At 39.8% G+C, this 19,255-nt stretch overlaps 1 protein-coding gene across 1 annotated transcript in view; it reads left to right on the top strand.

The window, feature by feature from the left end:
* Positions 1-529: 529 nt before the first annotated feature.
* Positions 530-19,255, top strand: part of LOC137298942 (transient receptor potential cation channel subfamily M member-like 2) — a 56,263-nt gene continuing 37,537 nt past the window's right edge. The window contains exons 1-16 of the mRNA XM_067831328.1: positions 530-606; positions 2,291-2,452; positions 3,316-3,416; positions 5,757-5,795; positions 6,254-6,425; positions 7,170-7,350; positions 7,591-7,754; positions 7,949-8,132; positions 10,610-10,707; positions 14,257-14,354; positions 14,737-14,939; positions 15,248-15,345; positions 15,669-15,803; positions 16,931-16,990; positions 18,607-18,736; positions 18,927-19,057. Coding sequence (XP_067687429.1) covers positions 2,327-2,452; positions 3,316-3,416; positions 5,757-5,795; positions 6,254-6,425; positions 7,170-7,350; positions 7,591-7,754; positions 7,949-8,132; positions 10,610-10,707; positions 14,257-14,354; positions 14,737-14,939; positions 15,248-15,345; positions 15,669-15,803; positions 16,931-16,990; positions 18,607-18,736; positions 18,927-19,057 — 1,920 coding nt within the window. The 5' untranslated portion in view covers positions 530-606; positions 2,291-2,326. The remainder of the gene's footprint in view (positions 607-2,290; positions 2,453-3,315; positions 3,417-5,756; positions 5,796-6,253; positions 6,426-7,169; positions 7,351-7,590; positions 7,755-7,948; positions 8,133-10,609; positions 10,708-14,256; positions 14,355-14,736; positions 14,940-15,247; positions 15,346-15,668; positions 15,804-16,930; positions 16,991-18,606; positions 18,737-18,926; positions 19,058-19,255) is intronic.

Raw genomic sequence — 19,255 nt, forward strand, 5'->3', positions numbered from 1 at the left:
ATAGCTAACAACAGCATCAACAAATAAATAATTAACACTACAGTAGGTAACTAGCTAATGTAAGATGGTGACTACTTGTCTGTAACAATAATATAATCTCTGCATGACCTACACAAGAACACTTCATGACACATTTTCGTGATAAAAAATTGCTGTTTTTCATATTAAACGTAGATTTGACAGCATATCAGATTCCCAAGTGTATGTATTACATGTTCCACCTACAATACACATCAACCGCATCTCTCGCCAATGCAGTCGTTCAGAACGTGATAAACCAACTGAGGGTACTTGATCCTAGCAGCTGTCGTCATGACGACACAACAACAACTACCTCGCTGAGGTCAAAGTTCGTCACCAGCTTTCTTTGTTTTGTGAGATTTCTAGACTGGTATCGAATTGATCCAGGTAGTATTTGAGTATATTGGATAATATTGATTCATTGAAAGTATCTGGTGGTTATTTTTCCATTTGTTAGCAATTTTTATTCGCGTACGAAACTCCCCCCACAGAACCCAGCTTTGTCCGCCATGGCGTTTTCATCCCGAGAGACAAGTACTGGACGCACCAGATGTGAAATGGCAGTCACAGATCTTGACGACAGGGGTATTTTTATGAACTTATGTGCCATAGAATCAACTATTGTCATATTTTTCAAAACATTACAGAGAATACGCAATGTTTATAGAAGTTAACGACATAAATCAAAGTAAACCCAAGCGTGTAAGACGCCTAATAGTATCGGGTATATACATAATATCCCTATCCCTAGTGAACGATCGAAAAAAAGCACGCACCACAGTTGTAAACTTGTACTTTATTTCTGTTTTTTGTCGATGTTCAAAACATATTTTGACCATGTTACAGAGAGCATGATAGTGTTTCTATATATTTCGTTGACTGACTAGTGAGTACATGTACAGTTACCATGGGCAAAGTGTGCGATAAGGGTTATCAGTTTTGTGGTTGTAAATCTGAATCATGAATTTATTATAGATCTAAACAGTTAACCATTGTGGATCTGCGTAATATATCTCTGATTATTCAATGAGGTTATGTGTGACCAAAGAAGCTGTTCGTGTCATATCACCAGGTGTCCTTACTCAGTGAAATACTTTGTTCATGCACTAATTAAAAAAATATCAAATGTTCTTGATTGTTTAAAATCTCGAAACCAAAGCACTTTTTCTTAGTTTTGTACCTCACCAATTAGTGATAAACGTCTTGAAAGGCCATTTAGAATCTGAACGAACATGAATACATGACACGTTTTGTGGATGACAACTTCTTTTTATTCTTTACTTTACATTTCAGAGCTAAATCTTGTTTCTTCATCAGGTGAATGCTTAATAGTCAGTTCTAGGGCTGCAATGAATACAATGTGTAGCGAATATGATATGTATCACGAATATTGGGTAATGAATATAAATAAGTATTCACGAATATAATATTGTAGTTAAGTGATTGATGCACTATATGGTACCCTCATGTTGACTGTTAATTTGTCGTACTAATAACTAGTGATCTGACATGACACTCAAATTTGGTATGTAACGCACTAAGAGTTATAGTCCACAGTACCATGTGCAGCCATTGCAAACTAACATGGCCTGCACTGCTGCAATGTACCTATTCCATTTTTGCATATTTCACTTTAATAAGGGCTCAAGTAAACATGCTCAGACACATAATTGTAAATATTCATTCATATCGATGGTTCTCATGGGTGACTGAATATGTGAGTATGTCGTAATAACCCTAATCTGTACAAAGAGTGTGTGCGTGTGTGCGCATGTGTGTGGAGGCATGGATGAAGGGATGGATGGATCAACAGATAGCCAGACAGATAGAACATGTTTACACAACATGTGCGAGAATGTACAAAGAAAATAATATAGACAATAAAGATAGCAATAGGTACAAAGCCAGTGAGATTGGATTAACACACAAAGATAACAATGTATTGTAATGACAATGACTGGGGGTGGTGTGCATTGATGGACTATTAGATAAGAACAGAATTGGAAGTCAGTTAGATAGGATAAATGTTGAAATTTAAGATTGATTCTCTTCAGGACAAAAATTAAATGAAATTTGAAAAAGAGGGCCTGCTTCACAATGATAAACAATTACCATGTGCCGACAGCATCACTGGCTCAGATGAGAATGAACAGGGAAGTGTTGTAGGATTCAGACTGTGACATAACTCAGAATAAATGAAATAGGAATACCAGTGGCTTATCATTTCCATGTATTGTAAAAATCAGAAAATTGTGCTCTTTGGTCTTAGCTTTGTGGTGATGGGCTTGTGCAAGTGAGATCAACCATGGCCACAGCACGAGTGGCTCCACATGAGTCCATAGTGATGCAGCCCACAGGGAGCCTCCAGAGTCTCAAGTTCAATGAGCAGGCCAGAAATGCCAATGAAGTGGGTGCAGGGAACAGATTGCAGGTAAGGCAATAGTGGTGCACAACCTATGTCTGTTTGTACAACATGCACATATACCCTATATCCTCTATCAGACATCAGAGTCATCATCTGCATCAACCTGAGATTGATGTGGTGTCATCCTGTCTGTCCAGAAGGTTGTATCTGGCCCTGTAATACTGTGATGTGTTGGTGATATTAATAACTGCAAATGTACCCCCATCCTCAATGCCTAAAGGGTATACATTCCATTAAGTCTTCATTATATCCTGGATGCATCCATGGGTCTGAGAGTTTCATTACCTCCCTTGGGTGGCTTTTTAACCAATCAGGTGTCTGTGCTGAAAAGTTGAGCATCACAACACACTTTCAGTTCTTAAATAATAAATAATAAGCATTTAAAATTGGCAACATAAATCATTCTCCGAAAAAGGTAGAATTAGTTTTTTTTAAATTTTGGACCTGTCAGTTAGTATGATTTCCCCTAAATATGAGTCGCACTGCAAGCAAATCTTTGCAGCTGTAACCATTACCTGTTGACACTGGCAAGCTCAACAAGCCGTAACAACTGCTTAGCTGATTGGCTACTGCGAGAATGTGGAGCCAGCATTGGGCGGTAATAAAATTATCTGCAGATGCAAAGTGGAGACTTACTGGAACGTATACCCTGAAGATATCAAGCATGGTGTACCAATTGTCTGATGGTAGAGATTATATATAAAGATGTGAGTTGCCACTGTGCTAGCTCTAGCAAGGTTTCTTGTAGATGTTTCTTACTGTGATGCTCTGACTGTGTGGAGAGTGTTAAGATTACTGTAATAGTCTTAGTGTTTAGCCAGCATATTGAAAGTCTATAGTGATTGTCCTGATTGTTTGATTTGATCTAGGATAATGTAGATCCTAATATTCGCTGGATCTTGAAGAACATCAAACGACGAGAATGCAAAAGATATGTTGAGAAGCCTGTGAAGAAGGATTCACACAAAGGGTAAGTAGCAACATTGTACTGGATCTTGTCAGAGATCCCAAACAGGACATGTCTTGCTGTCAATAATCTTCAATTATCATATTACATTTTATACATATTGATGCATCATCTTCATCATCCATCAGCTCCACACAGAATCATGGTCACCATACTCAATTACAAAATTATTTAATCAGGTATCACACTGAATCATGCATGCCTGCGTCCCATACAATCCAAATCTGAGCTATCTATGCATGCATCCCAAGTGATCCAAATGTGAACTATCTATGCATGCATCCCATACAGTTCAAATCTGAACTATTTATGCATACATCCCATATAATCCAAATCTGAACTATCTATGGATGCATCCCATGTAATCCAAATCTGAACTATCTATGTATCCCATTACAATCCAAATCTGAACTATGTATCCCATACAATCCAAATCTGAACTATCTATGTATCCCATACAATCCAAATCTGAACTGTTTATCAATGCATCCCATGTAATCTAAATATGAACTATCCATGCATGCATTCCACATGATTGAAACACTGAATTATCCATGCATGTATCCAATATAATTTAAATCGGAACTATCCATGCATGCATTCCACATGATCCAAACAATCATTCATGCATCTTCCATTTTCCTCATGACCACGAATATCAGCTCTGGTCTGTTGGGATCTGTTGACAATGATCTTTGTTGTTAAAATGTTAAACCAGTGCCACCATCCCACCCATCAAAGAGCTCTTTAGTGAGATTTCCTACCACTTCCAGGTATGACATGAAACTATTCGAAGCAGAGTTGTACCCAATTTGCTCACTCTCTCACTTAATCATTCTCTCACCCACACACTCACGTATGCACTTACGTCTTGTTGACACAACTATAAACAGTAGAAGATATTGTGTTCATGTTTCTTCAGTTTTGATTTATAACTGTTTTTATGAATATATGTTGAATGATATTTTCTTTTAAGGGACCAATCAGAAATGAGGTAATATTCATGCAGTACAGGTTCCCTTTAATATCAATGGCTCCCAGCCTGACAGAGTAGAGTATGTCCTACTAATCCATGCATGTCATTCAGGCTGTGTTGGATCATGATGTGCCCGACTGTCACAGTGTGTGGCCTGTCTGTCAGTGTGAACCACATGATTGTGTACTGGCTTACTCTACCCAAGCCATTGGTCCTTGTCATGCATGTAAAGATGGAAATATAGCTGTAGCTTTGCTAACCAGTGTTGTAGTCTAGTCCAAACAGCTGTTGCCTGAAGCTGTCATCGTCTACCTTATCAGTGCTATGTTCAACTTAGAATAACATCTCAGATCAAGAAAACTCAGTAGCACATGATCTTCCAGCACACTAATGATCACATTTTTTGTAAAGTCTCTAAGTACGTAATGAATTTCCCTGTTCTTGTTTATTTTCATGTCTTGGCACTCAAGCTTCTAGAGCTCTTATTGCTGTTAGCTTCATTTACATTATAACAGTCAGTGTAATTGGTTGATGTGTGTTAAACACTGTCTCACCTGAGGATGCGATTGCTCTAGCATAGATATGAGAATGATACTTTATAAGGTGAACCAACAATGTCTCCTCCTCCTGTTATGTCCAATGACTGACTGATATTCCTCGTTTTTACTTCACCTTGAGTGCCATTCTTGTTCTAACAACAGCTGTTCTGGGGTTTCACCCAAAGTAATAAATCAATACAAGACAAGTTGGTTTGGACTTTCCATTCATGGGTACTGGTAAATTGTTTTGAGATTTGAGATTATTGAATTGAGAATAAGAACCCTCCCCAAATTCCAATCACATATTTGGATGACCCTCCCTGTGTTCTTGTTCATGTTGTTCCTGTTCCTACTCAGGTACATGTTGTTTTGTGTGCTATTTCTCCTGACGCTGATATAATGACATTACCATGATATACACACTTGTGACATTTCACTTTGCTGATCCTTGTAAGAATTCCGACAATATTGTTCCCAGGTGATAATCACGTTATAGCTGAAGAGACAAGTTTGTCTTGAGAGAAAGATGCTGTGTGAGATCAGTCAATAACTTTCTGAAAGGTGCTAGAGGTGCAATAAGATATGTTACTTGTCAAATCCTGCCATTTTGTCCAGCAGATAACAGTTACAGTCAATATGAAATCAGAGCTTTAGAATGTTCAAAAGATCTTCATTGTTCTTTAACAGTCGGTATGTAATCACTGTGAGAATGTCCAAAACATTTTCATTGTTCTTTAACAAACACCATGAAACTGGAGCATAAAATCAACCTAACCAATGATTGACTCTGCCAAACACTTCCTAATCCTAACTGACATTATTTTCTAGTTTGCCACCTGTGCACACACCTTCCAAGTCTGCACATAGGTAAGACACCTGCTGTCTGTAAGTAGTAGGAACAAACGTAATCAGTGTTTGCCGAATGATGTTAATAATTCACTGCTTGTATGTTGTCCCATTCTGCAAATGTTCATTATGAGCTGACAGTTGCAAATGTTTTGAAATTATATGATATTATGCATTGTTCTTTCTTTTACTTTCACTATATTGAGTGTGCATTGTAAATTTAGCTTAAGAAATTGTCTGTCCTTTAAGCAGCTGACTATGTGCCACTTTTCAAGACCAAACAGGAATATGCTTCGGATATTAGATAGCATATGATGTGAAGCTTTGAGCACCAGCATCTTATGTATAATCATTTAAGCCGTTATTTGGCAATTTCACAGCACCACTAAGACTTAACCACTGACAATATTTTATCAAAATGAGCTGTAAAAAGTGTTGTTCTCAACATAATTGTTAGGAATCTTTTCTGTAAATTGTAGAGAGGTCAGTGACCCATTTTGCCTGTGTGGATATGTCAAGTCATGGCATTCTCAGGAATCACTCCTGCGCAAGGGAGGCGATAAATGGGACCCCAGGAACGACACAAATGCTTATCCAACAAATGCTTTCGGCGAGATGGAATTTCCAGGATACGGTGACCATGTTAGCAAGGTAGGACTGTTTCACTCTCAACTGAACAAAAGGTTTCTTTTCATTCCTAACAGCTGGCCACTTTTGGCAATATGTGTACGATATCAGTGATAACTGCATAAATCTGTCTGTTGAGAATGTTTGACATTATTGATATATGTGTGGCCAGTGTTTCAGTATGACCACTTGTGTGCATGCTGATCAGTATCGTATATGGTGGTAGATGAGCTCATTCAAAGTTGACCCTTTAATCGACATGAAAATGTTATCCTGTGTATTATGTCCCCCAGTTCCATTTCTAGGTCAATGACACATTTCAAGACTGGATGATAACAAGATTTCTGTACTGGATTGATGACATTTCAGTACTTGATTAATGACAACATTTCAGTTACTGGACTGATGTCAACATTTCAGTTACTGGACTGATGTCAAGATTTCAGTACTGGATTGATGTGAACATTTCAGTACTGCATTGACGTCAACATTTCGGTACTGGATTGATGACAGCATTTTCAGTTCAAGATTGGTGACAACATTTCTATACTAGATTGATGTCAACATGTCAAAACTGGATTGATTTCAATGTTTAGTTCTGGGTGATTAGAGTGTTTCAGTACTGGAATGATGACAACATTTCAGTACTGGGTTGATGTCAACAATTCAGGACTGGATTGATGACAATGCCACAGTACTGGATTGATGACCAATATGTGGCCAGTGTTTCAATATGAGCATGCTCACCTATGTGTGGAAATCTTCCAGTATGTACGTGCTGACCATCAAACCAGTATGACAACCATGCTGAAACTGATGACTGACCGATGGGGGCTGGAGATGCCCAATCTTCTCATCTCGGTAACTGGGGGTGCCAAGAACTTCCACATGAAGACTCGGCTGAAGGAAGTGTTCAGGAGGGGCCTGATGAAAGCTGCCCTCAGTACAGGTGACTGTATATTACCTACATACGTCTTGCTTCGAGAAAGGTCTCGTTAGCTGAATGTGTTGTCATGGTGACTTGTTTCAGAAATGGTTCAGATGGGCAAGATGATCAGTCTGAAGGAGCGAGGGAGGAATTCAGTCCATATAATTTATTGAAGATATCTTGTTTGATCTATTTTGTAGGAATGATTCATAAAAGGTTCAAAACTGATATGATATCTGACAAAAAGATATTGTTTTGTAGATGCCTGGATTGTGACGGGGGGAACAAATGCCGGTGTGATGAAGCATGTCGGGGAAGCAGTGCGAGACTTTGGGCTTACCACAGAGGCTCACAAGAAGGTTATCTGCATTGGGGTAGCTCCCTGGGGCTGTGTACAGGACAAGGAAGGCCTCATTGATGATATGGTATGACCACAGTATTATTAGAGTATTGTAAAGCAATTAGATTAATTTCTTTGGTGTTGAAAACTTTATAATTACGTTTTTCATGACAACAGAACAAGAATCTGTAATGAAACGTTACATATTTGTTTGTCTTGACAACATTATGTATACATTACATTATCTTATTGCTTAGCTTGTGTGTGTTCTACCTACAGGGCAAGTGGCCTGCACTGCATCGGATTACAAATGATCCAAAACCGAAGCAGTCATTTCTTGACCCCAACCACACACACTTCATACTGGTTGACAATGGTACACAGCAGCAGTTTGCTGTAGAGATTCCCTTCCGTGGGAAACTTGAGAATGAGATTGCCAAACAGAAGACAGCAACTGGCTCCGGTAAGGCAATAGTGGCTTCTGATTTGTTGGAGTAGTCATATTGCCCACGATGAGGGGTGATGTAGTTGTAATGGCCAAGGTGTAGATGGTGTAGTTGTACTGACCAAGGTGGAAATGGTGTAGTTGTACTGACCAAGGTGGAAATGGTGTAGTTGTACTGGCCCAGGTGGAGATGGTGTAGTTGTACTGACCCAGGTGGAAATGGTGTAGTTGTGCTGATGAAAGTGGATATGGCATAATTGTACTGACCCAGGTGGAGATGGTGTAGTTGTACTGACCCAGGTGGAGATGGTGTAGTTGTACTGACCAAGGTGGAAATGGTGTAGTTGTACTGGCCATGGTGGAGATGGTGTAGTTGTACTGACCAAGATGGAGATGGTGTAGTTGTACTGACCCAGGTGGAGATGGTGTAGTTGTACTGGCCATGGTGGAGATGGTGTAGTTGTACTGACCCAGGTGGAGATGGTGTAGTTGTACTGACCAAGGTGGAAATGGTGTAGTTGTACTGGCCATGGTGGAGATGGTGTAGTTGTACTGACCAAGATGGAGATGGTGTAGTTGTACTGACCCAGGTGGAGATGGTGTAGTTGTACTGGCCATGGTGGAGATGGTGTAGTTGTACTGACCCAGGTGGAGATGGTGTAGTTGTACTGACCAAGGTGGAAATGGTGTAGTTGTACTGGCCCAGGTGGAGATGGTGTAGTTGTACTGACAAAGATGGAGATGGTGTAGTTGTACTGACCCAGGTGGAGATGGTGTAGTTGTACTGACCAAGGTGGAGATGGTGTAGTTGTACTGATGAAAGTGGATATGGCATAATTGTACTGACCAAGGTGGAAATGGTGTAGTTGTACTGACCCAGGTGGAGATGGTGTAGTTGTACTGGCCATGGTGGAGATGGTGTAGTTGTACTGACCAAGGTGGAAATGGTGTAGTTGTACTGACCCAGGTGGAAATGGTATAGTTGTACTGATGAAAGTGGATATGGCATAATTGTACTGACCAAGGTGGAAATGGTGTAGTTGTACTGGCCATGGTGGAGATGGTGTAGTTGTACTGACCCAGGTGGAGATGGTGTAGTTGTACTGACCAAGGTGAAGATGGTGTAGTTGTACTGACCCAGGTGGAAATGGTGTAGTTGTACTGGCCCAGGTGGAGATGGTGTAGTTGTACTGGCCATGGTGGAGATGGTGTAGTTGTACTGGCCATGGTGAAGATGGTGTAGTTGTACTGGCCATGGTGGAGATGGTGTAGTTGTACTGACCCAGGTGGAGATGGTGTAGTTGTACTGGCCATGGTGAAGATGGTGTAGTTGTACTGGCCAAGATGGAGATGGTGTAGTTTATACTTACCCAGGTGGAGATGGTGTAGTTGTACTGGCCCAGGTGGAGATGGTGTAGTTTATACTTACCCAGGTGGAGATGGTGTAGTTGTACTGACCCAGGTGGAGATGGTGTAGTTGTACTGGCCAAGATGGAGATGGTGTAGTTGTACTGACCAAGATGGAGATGGTGTAGTTGTACTGGCCAAGGTGGAGATGGTGTAGTTGTACTGACCAAGATGGAAATGGTGTAGTTGTACTGGCCCAGGTGGAGATGGTGTAGTTGTACTGGCCAAGATGGAGATGGTGTCATTGTACTGACCCAGGTGGAGATGATGTAGTTGTACTGACAAAGGTGGAAACGGCATGCTCTATATGTCCTAAAGTGTCATGGACTGTTTAGGTTTTTCAGATATTCATGGGTCGTATTTCGTTTTAGTGTTCAATTTCCGTTTCTTTTGTCCATTCTGAGTGCTACTTTTGTTTGTTGTGATCCGGCCATTTTTGAAGCATGTGCTCTGACCCTCCATGAACCGATCCTTTTTGTGTGTATTGTGCATGTGCATCAGTTCAGAGGAATAAAGCAACTGTTTAAACGAATCACTTTCAAATAGTGCCTTCTATTCAAGATACTGTATTAACTACAAAGTAGCAAAACCTGTAACCAGCAATGAAATCATGTGAATTTTCCTGATCAGCTACCCATGTGACATATCCCCGGATATCTAACCAGTGAAATCAGTTCACTTGTTTTTTCATCTGTTGGTAGGGCATGTATCAAAGACTGTGGAATAACATGCTCAAACCTAAGCCCAGTAAATTGTAACTTCAGTGTCAGTGCTTAAAATTAAGCGATTTTCTTACTATCAACAATTTGGTATTGTACCATGTCATTACACAAAATAGTACAATTGTGTCATGTACTTGACACAACCAATCATCATACAGAAAAGCAAGGTGAGACACACATATCTATATTTGCAGATATTTATAGGAGTTTTGTATGTGTTATGTGGTTTATTAAGGGTTGCTTTACACATGGGTATATACACCAGCATTGATTTTGAAGGTTATAATTGGGGTCAGTTTATACAAGTCAGGATGCAGTATCACTGCCAACAGTGTTGTTTGACTAAGCCTGTCTGTGGTGATTCAGGTGTTCCAGTAGTCCTTCTGGTTCTGGAGGGAGGGCCAGGCACTCTGGAGACTTGTAAGAGTGCCATTCAGAATAACACTCCTGCTGTCATCATCAAGGTACAGTAATATGTTTTCATTGTGTATTACATTGCTTCCTCACTGAAGTTCATTTGCCTGAAAAAATCTAACATGAATATTCGTCATTTGTCATAAATGCTAATATGGATACAAAAACTTGATGTGGCAAATCCAGTCCTTTAGATTGCAACATATGCTGCCAATTTTGGGTAAAGAATGTTGTTCCTAATTCTGTAAAGAATTTTCTGTTGTTCAGCCAAGTTTTGATTTTTCTGGAATAATTCATTAGATAAGCCTCTTCTCAAGCTTAACCCATATATGCGTAGGGTCTTAAATTTTCATCAGATTTTATGAGCTGGTTTCTTTTGGCATGCAGAGAAAGAAATGAGGTGTCATTTTACCACTGCAAAAGCATGTCCCAAAAATGGGACAATATGCAGAAGAGTTAACTTAAATGAGGGATTATTTTTCAAAAGAGATCTTCCTTTGGGTACTTATAAGCATTAAAATATCCATTTTAAAATCCTATGACAGTTGTAACTATATTTTACAATAAAATAATTACAAAAGAAAAAACTTGTTTTTGTCTTGTGAGACCACCCCTACAGGCCCCCACGGGGACCCCCAGCCAAGAGCATATAACTCTAAGCGTGAACCTTGTACCTCTCTTTTCATGCTGTTGCAAACGAGTTTAAACTTTTGCATGGTTCTTCTCAGAATTTCCAACCGACTTTATGATGAGTGTTAAGGAAGCAAATACTGAATGTATGGTACTTTTTCCTTTAACGCACGGTTGATACGTAAATTGTGCACTGCTTCTTTCATTCATAATATTGTTTTAGCTCCCTGCGTCCTGCTTCTCTTCTCTTCTAACCCTGTGACTTGCAAGATGGCAGTTCTTCACGGACTCACATTTATTTTTCAACACAATTTGGTAGCTATCTATTAAGGCAGCTTGCTTTCCTTTAATGGTTTACTAGGTGGTACTTGCATCTGTTTGTTTTCATGCCTCATGTTTTTTCAGTTACATTGGTGAGTCATGCATTACATATAGCTCAGTTGTTCAATGTCTCCATTTGTATCGTGTAAATGGGAAGTCTAGTGTTATATTCGTTATTCACTAATCTTTCATATAAATACTTTATATTGCCCGTGCTTGTGTATTATAGATGATATTTGTGCTTTATGTGCAGTACAGGTTTATACAGCCTGCTCCTGTTTGTTGCAGTTTAAGAGCTGCATCACCTGTAACACGGTTTTACCACAGCAGTACCCACACTTGGTGTGTTTAAGATGCCTCGTAGAGGAGGCACATGTTGATCAGGGGCGTCCGCTTTGCCAGGCGTTCTTGGATAAGACACGCAAAAGTTGTCATGCCAATATGCTTTTCTACACAAATCTGCTTCAGGCAGGGGTGATATTTTGGGGGCACAGCCCCCATAAAAAGCCTAAGGAAGCTTCCAAGGGCAAGAAATCTATAGATTTGTGTGCTGCTCCCTCAACTTTGGCTGCATCTGAAGCTGGTGTCAAGCAGGCAAGGCATACTGATTCAGCTGCCACTCCATCTCCATTCCAATGTTACTGTTTCTACACCGTCACCTTTGTCATAAACTGATGTCTCAACTTTGTCGCAGCAGCAACAACAGATGTCATTTGTAAAACCTCTTATATCTAATGTGTCAGGGCCCTATCATGGTTATTCCAAGGCGATATCAGCCTTCCACATTCCCGTAGATAGTGTGGTCTTAGGACAACACCCTCTGTTACAACAGGTTTTTTTAATATGTTATCGGCCATTCAGGCCAGTAAGCTTGGCAGTTACTCCCACAACCTAACCATGCCCCTGCCTGGCAGACAGTGGTGTTCAGGTGACAGGGTAAGTGTGTTTTTTCGCTATCTCAGTCAATTGGGATATTCCGCTTTGAGGCAGGTTTGTTTTGTCAGACAGAATACCGCTACCAACTATATGTTTCATGCTTATGAGTACCCCAAGGAGGATCTCTTTTGAAAAGCAATCGAATAAACCTGCAGAGGTTTCTGATTCTTTGAAAAGAGTCCTCCTTGGGGTAGGACCGACCGCCTCCCCACATTCTGTCTGTGTTGATTCAGGGGAAAAGTGATCGAGTTACGTGGTTCACACTCAGAGTTATCTGCTCTTGGGCCTGGGGGCTTGGGGTTTTGTGAAATTTATTGATAACTTGAAAAATCAGTATGGTCACGTCCTGGTTAAGGAATTGGAACAATTATAGCATCATGCCATGAAGAAGGAAGTTTCACTGACGTCCAAATACTATCAAAAATATATAAGAGTGTTTCTAAACACAGTTTTGTAAGTTTTTCATGAGTTGATACTACGTGCTCTCAGTTCCTGCAGCAGTATAATCTTGAGCATATTTAAGAGTTTTATGAAGCTCATGAGAAGAAAACATTTCATTATGATCTTCCCCAGCAAAGGACTTCAGGATATATTCAGCAACTATTATGTTTGTTCATCAGAAAACATTTCATGGGATGAAGAATGCACATGAAATGTTCAGGTTTTAGTTTGTTAAAAACATAGTTGCATATAAAAGCCAGTTTGGTTGTATACCATGAAACGTTTTAGATTAAAAGAGTCAATTTTAAGAGTTAAGAGGTTGATCTCCCACCACCTACACCTAATATATAGTGGTAACCTGATAAGTAAACTTTCAAGGGACTCGTCAAAATTGTTTACTTATCAGGTTTTTTACTTATCCAAACTGTCTGCAAATGACAGAGTAACAGACAAGATTTGTAAGTAATATACCATGTTTTATTGCACCGGTCTACTCACTGATACTCACAAGCTACATATAACAATGAACAACTCATCAGGGCTCGTAAACTGCTTACGCCAGAGCAAGGCATAAGTGGGATGTTTATTGACCTGGTGACTGACACATGTCCCTCATGTCGGATTATGTGATGATCGCTAATTTAGTTATCAGGTCTTGTTTGGTCAGTAATTTACTTCTAGGGACCATGTAAAAACGTTTACTTTAGCGGCGTTATTTACTTATCCAATTTTAGTTAACAAGACTCAAATAGTAATGATTAATGAAGAAGTTTGTCGGGACCAAAAAATAGTGTTTATTTATCCGATATGTTTACTTAAGTGGTTTTTACTTAGGTGGTTTCCACTGTATTACCTAATTTATGTTAACTCTTCTGCATATTGTCCTATTTTGGGGATGGTACTGTAATGGGAAGAATGCAAACCATTTTTGTTTTATTGCTTTTTGAACGAAAGTTTCGAAAACATTCTTATGCACTTGCATAGGTGAAATAGGGACCAATAAAAAAAACATTGCATGTCACACTTCGCCGAATTGTCAACGGACATGCCTTGCCACTGGAGGTGGCCATGATTAAAGAACTTCAACTCTGCAAGTAATATGAATGATTCTACCACTAAAACAATTTACTCAGATTCATTCAAATACATACTGCAAGTTTCTGTCTTCAGCAATTGGAGAAAAATGCTTTCCTGAAGCACCCGTTACCCCAAAATGACGATATGCATAAATGGGTTAAAGGTTCATTGATCAATTTGCAATGTCTTCACAGGGTTCGGGTCGAGCAGCAGACATCTTGGCGTTCGCCTACCAGCATGCAACAGAGAAGGAAGTGGAAGTGAAAGATAATCACGGCAAGAAAAAAATAATGTATGTTGATTGTCATCAAGGAATGAACGTGTTTAGAACGTGTTCATACTGTATTGTAATTACACTGACCATAACTGTACTATCATTATTTGTAAGGTGTATATAGGTAAAGTTTTTTCATGCACTTGTGTAGAAAAATTTGATATAATTATGATCAATATCTGGTGAAATATTTGAGTTGATCAAGCAATGTCATCGTGAAACTGAAACTGCATCTGTGTGATTGCACAGCCATACAAATAGTGAAGATGAAGTTGTTACTACAACTAGTACATTGCCAGTGAGAGCTGTTGTCACCCTTTTCATGCAAGTCTGCTTAGTACTGGATAATACCACTCTCACTTGATGAAGGTTACAGTAGATATTTCCATTAACACTACAGAATGCAGCCGGAGTTGACATATGATGTGGAAGCAGATATCACTGAGATGATCAAAAAAGATTTTGGGGAGAAGGAGCTAGCCACCAGGGTGGGCTGGGTTCGAACTTGTCTCAAGAAGAAAGACCTGATCACGATTTATGAGCTGGACTCTCGCATGTCCACCAAGGATGTAGACATGGCCATATTGAAGGCACTCCTGAAAGGTAGGTGGATGAACTGCTGTCTGTGTTCTTCTGTCCTTTTGGATTAACACGATGTGATAATCACTCTTCATCCATTTTCTATGGCCAAACAGACACCCTGTATCTTTGCTCGATGAAATGTTTGTCTATGTTATACTGCTGCTTGTACTATCACATCACTGGCCTGAAATCTAACAGGTCAGTGTGAACTGCTGATAATGGAAGCTGTGTCCAGGATGAGCAATAGGTGATTTCAGTGAATGTGAATGCCAAGTGTTACATCCCCACATTGATGTGTGTGAGACAACCTGTTGATTGTCTGTCCACAGCTAACAGACATGAGGTGATGGATCAGTTGAGGCTAGCACTGTCATGGAACAGGATAGATGTTGCCAAGAGTGAAATCTTCACAGACAGTGAATGGGAGGTGAGAAACTGTCTATACCATTGACAACAGAACTGAATTTCAGATATGACCCAGCATGAAAATCTGATGAGTTCTATTACGTTTGAGGCAATTCTCAGCTGTATGAGAGTTGGGTCTTTTCTTGTCATTAGGTGAAAGTTGTTTTTTGTTTCTTTTGGTAGTTATTTTTGTGAGACGTACTATTAGACTTTAACATTAACATCATGTTACACCAAAGCTTTGAGCTTTCATTTAGATTTGATCAAGGCAGGAAATTGGAAGAGTGAAGATGTGAACAAAATTAGTGGAAATACTACGTGATTACCACTATTGTCTACTTTCAGATGGGCCAACTTGATCAAGTTATGTTCACGGCCATTGAGCTGAACCGTGTGAACTTTGTCGACTTGTTCTTGGACCACGGTGTCAGTCTGATGGATTTTCTCACCCCTGCAAGACTTCTGAGGCTCTACAATCAGGTAATATTATACAATGATAGACTTTAACATGTTTCACGCAGTCTTTTTTATATACAACAAGTGGCAACTGACCTAATATATACTGGACAAGAAAAGATAGGGATATATGTAGATTTTGGAGTCTTTGAATGGCATTTAGAAGTGATACACATAAAGACATGAGTTTTTATGGTTGACAACTTCTTTATTGTGAGGAGTCAAGACGTTTCAAAGTATATTCTTACTTCTTCATCAGGTGAATGAAACAATGGAGTACAGCGAGCTATTTATGTACATGTAGGAACAACAACAGTATGACAAAGGAAGGCAGTAGTTAATTGGTGGATGGACAGGAGTGGAATCAAGGGGGTTGTTAGCCTAGACAAACAATAGGAAGCCAGATGGGGTGGGGTATAATGGACAAGGGAAGCCAGGGAGTGTTAATCTAGGCATGGGTGATATGGTAACAGTGGCGGCATGTAACAAGTTGGTAAGAGACAAGTGGGAGTGGGCCTTGTTGGCAGTAGGTACAAGGATGAAGTGGGCAGCAATGATAATGAATTATTCCAATATTAATAAGTCCCAAGTGCTAGGGAGATGTGTTTCCTTTGTCATACTGTTGTTGTTCCTACATGTACATAAATAGCTGGCTGTACTCCATTGTTTCATTCACCTGATGAAGAAGTAAGAATATTCTATGAAACGTCTTGACTCCTCACAATAAAGAAGTGATCATCCATACAAAATTCTTGTCTTTATATGTAAATTTTGAAATTATGAATAGGGCTCTATTTATTCATTGACACACTGATGAAATATCAATAATGAAAATACCAATATCCCTAACTTATTTTGTTCAGTATAATTGTTTGTGATGAAGAGATTTCAATAAATCAATCAATGTGATCAGAGACATCTGATTGGCCAGGGCTTAGGAATTCCATTTCCAGCTAATTATTGGTCTACTTTATATAAGTGGAAATAACTAACCAGGCCATCTGTTCTTTTTGTCAGCTGATTGACATAAAGAACAGTGTATGGAGGGAACACATGTATTGATGTTATTCAACAGCAGGTACTTGTTGGCACCTGGGGAAACTTGGGGGCATCTGATGTCTGATTATGAGATGCTGATTTCGTGGTTTCAGATTCCCAGGAACTGCCTGCTGTACACACTCCTCTCCAAGGTGCATGGAGCATCAGCAGAGGTGAGTGCTCCACAGACAGGTGTTGCTCTAATGACACATGTATGACTGTGAGGCTATAATGACACATGTATGACTGTTAGGCTATAATGACACATGTATGACTGTGAGGCTATAATGATGCATGTATGACTGTTAGGCTATAATGATGCATGTATGACTGTGAGGCTATAATGATGCATGTATGACTGTTAGGCTATAATGACACATGTATGACTGTGAGGCTATAATGATGTTAGGCTACGTATGACTGAGTGACTGTAATGACACTTGATGTGTGATGTGTACTGTTGTCATACAGCATCAAAGGTATATGTATATGTCTGTGTGCTGTATTCGCACACATGTATGTCTGTGTTACTGTACTGGTACACATGTATGTTTGTGTTGCTGTACCGGTACACATGTATGTCTGTGTTGCTGTACTGGTACACATGTATATCTGTGTTGGTGTAGTGGTACACATATATATCTGTATTGCTGTAGTGGTACACATGTATATCTGTGTTGCTGTACTGGTACACATGTATGTCTGTGTTGGTGTAGTGGTACACATGTATATCTGTGTTGGTGTAGTGGTATACATGTATGTCTGTGTTGGTGTAGTGGTACACATGTATGTCTGTGTGCTGCAGTGGTACACATGTATATCTGTGTTGGTGTAGTGGTACACATGTATATCTGTGTTGGTGTAGTGGTACACATGTATATCTGTGTTGGTGTAGTGGTACACATGTATATCTGTGTTGATGTAGTGGTACACATGTATGTCTGTGTTGGTGTAGTGGCACACATGTATATCTGTGTTGATGTAGCGGTACACATGTATGTCTGTGTTGGTGTAGTGGTACACATGTATGTCTGTGTTGCTGTAGTGGTACACATGTATGTCTGTGTTGCTGTAGCAGTACACATGTATGTCTGTGTGCTGTAGTGGCACACATGTATATATGTGTTGCTGTAGTGGTACACATGTACATCTGTGTTGGTGTAGTGGTACACATGTATGTCTGTGTTGGTGTAGTGGTACACATGTATATCTGTGTTGGTGTAGTGGTACACATGTATGTCTTTGTTGCTGTAGTGGTACACATGTATGTCTGTGTTGGTGTAGTGGTACACATGTATATCTGTGTTGCTGTAGTGGTACACATGTATGTCTGTTGGTGTAGAGGTACATAAGTATATCTGTGTTGATGTAGTGGAACACATGTATGTCTGTGTTGATGTAGTGGTACACATGTATATCTGTGTTGATGTAGCGGTACACATGTATGTCTGTGTTGATGTAGTGGTACATAAGTATATCTGTGTTAATGTAGTGGAACACATGTATGTCTGTGTTGCTGTAGTGGTACACATGTATGTCTGTGTTGCTGTAGTGGTACACATGTATGTCTGTTGGTGTAGAGGTACATAAGTATATCTGTGTTGATGTAGTGGAACACATGTATGTCTGTGTTGATGTAGTGGTACACATGTATGTCTGTGTTGGTGTAGTGGTACACATGTATGTCTGTGTTGCTGTAGTGGTACACATGTATGTCTGTGTTGCTGTAGCGGTACACATGTATGTCTGTGTGCTGTTGTGGTACACATGTATATCTGTGTTTCTGTAGGTACACAAGTTCAGCCTGGTAGATGTTGGACATCTGCTGCAGGATCTGATTGGGGACTACTACCAACCGTACTACCTGACAGACAAGCGCTACAAAGAACTCAACACAGAACAGCTGCTTAGTGCACCAGGTATCATGCTTGGCATCCATTACACTAATGTGATAAACGGCTCAGGGTTTTGAATTGTGACTAAATTGTGACTAAAGACATAAAGGCATATGCAGTATGCTTTGCAGACATAAATGTATTGATCTCAACATTTCTTTGTGTTTGAGAACCAAATAAAGATTCATTACATCTGCTTTGTTTGATGTTACAGAGCCAGAGGCTGGGTCTGTGCCACAGGACTGTGGTTATGTGGTGTTACATCGTCCTATCCAGGAGCTGTTCATCTGGTCTGTCCTCATGAACAGGCAGGAGATGGCAATACTGTTTTGGAAGGAAGGCAATGTAAGTCTGACTTGTCACATGTAAGATGGGTTACATAAGTTTTACACAGTTTGGGGAATGTTAAGTCTTATGCTTGCTGGAGATTGCAAATCATATACAGTCTGGGGAACGGAAGTTGTACACAGACTGGAGAACATAATATATTGCCCTCTTTTGTTGAGAGTGTACGTCTCCAAGCATTGATTGAGACAATTGTTT

This window comes from Haliotis asinina, chromosome 10 (genome assembly GCF_037392515.1).
Source record: "Haliotis asinina isolate JCU_RB_2024 chromosome 10, JCU_Hal_asi_v2, whole genome shotgun sequence".
Taxonomy (NCBI): Eukaryota; Metazoa; Mollusca; class Gastropoda; order Lepetellida; family Haliotidae; genus Haliotis; species Haliotis asinina.